The sequence below is a fragment of the Somniosus microcephalus genome, unplaced genomic scaffold (genome assembly GCF_052327205.1).
Source record: "Somniosus microcephalus isolate GS21.2 unplaced genomic scaffold, FLI_Smic_1.0 unresolved_chr3, whole genome shotgun sequence".
In the NCBI taxonomy this organism is placed as follows: domain Eukaryota; kingdom Metazoa; phylum Chordata; class Chondrichthyes; order Squaliformes; family Somniosidae; genus Somniosus; species Somniosus microcephalus.
Genome location: NW_028225181.1, coordinates 13,663,462 through 13,664,052, shown reverse-complemented (window position 1 = coordinate 13,664,052; position 591 = coordinate 13,663,462). Strand labels below are relative to the sequence as shown.

The window sequence follows — 591 nt, the reverse complement described above, 5'->3', positions numbered from 1 at the left end:
ACAAATCAGTCACCTGCGAGTTCATTTTTAATGTAGAAGCAAGTCATCCTCGGTTCCGAGGGACTGCCTAAGAATAAGAAGAAGACGACAGTGAGGGGTGTGGTGCATATCAGTGTATTACAGTGATGGGTGTGGGGTATATCAGAATGTTACAGTGAGGGGTGTGGGGTGTATCAGTGTATTACAGTGAGGGGTGTGGGGTATATCAGAATGTTACAGTGAGGGGTGTAGGATATCTCAGTCTGTTGCAGTGAGGGTTGTGGGGTATATCAGAGATTTACAGCAATTTGTGAAATGATCTTTAAACAGCAGAGTTCAATGGTTGCAGTAAGTACACAGTTCACGATGGAGAACATGTAGGAATTTATTTCACACAAACTGTCCGAGCAATTACAAGATGGATTCGTTAATGAGCAAATTTAGCATTACACTGTCCCATCACAGCATGGATTAGATACAGAGTAAAACCCCCTCTACACTGTCCCATCAAACACTCCCGGGGCAGGTACAACATGGTTTAGATACAGAGTAAAACCCCCTCTACACTGTCCCACCAAACACTCCCAGGGCTGGTACAGCGTGTGTTAGATA

The 591-nt window shown here is 44.3% G+C and overlaps 1 protein-coding gene across 1 annotated transcript in view; it reads left to right on the top strand.

Moving 5' to 3' along the window:
- The first annotated feature begins 294 nt into the window (after positions 1-294).
- Positions 295-591, top strand: part of LOC147091205 (zinc finger protein 384-like) — an 11,667-nt gene continuing 11,370 nt past the window's right edge. The window contains exon 1 of the mRNA XM_085976478.1: positions 295-327. Coding sequence (XP_085832604.1) covers positions 295-327 — 33 coding nt within the window. The remainder of the gene's footprint in view (positions 328-591) is intronic.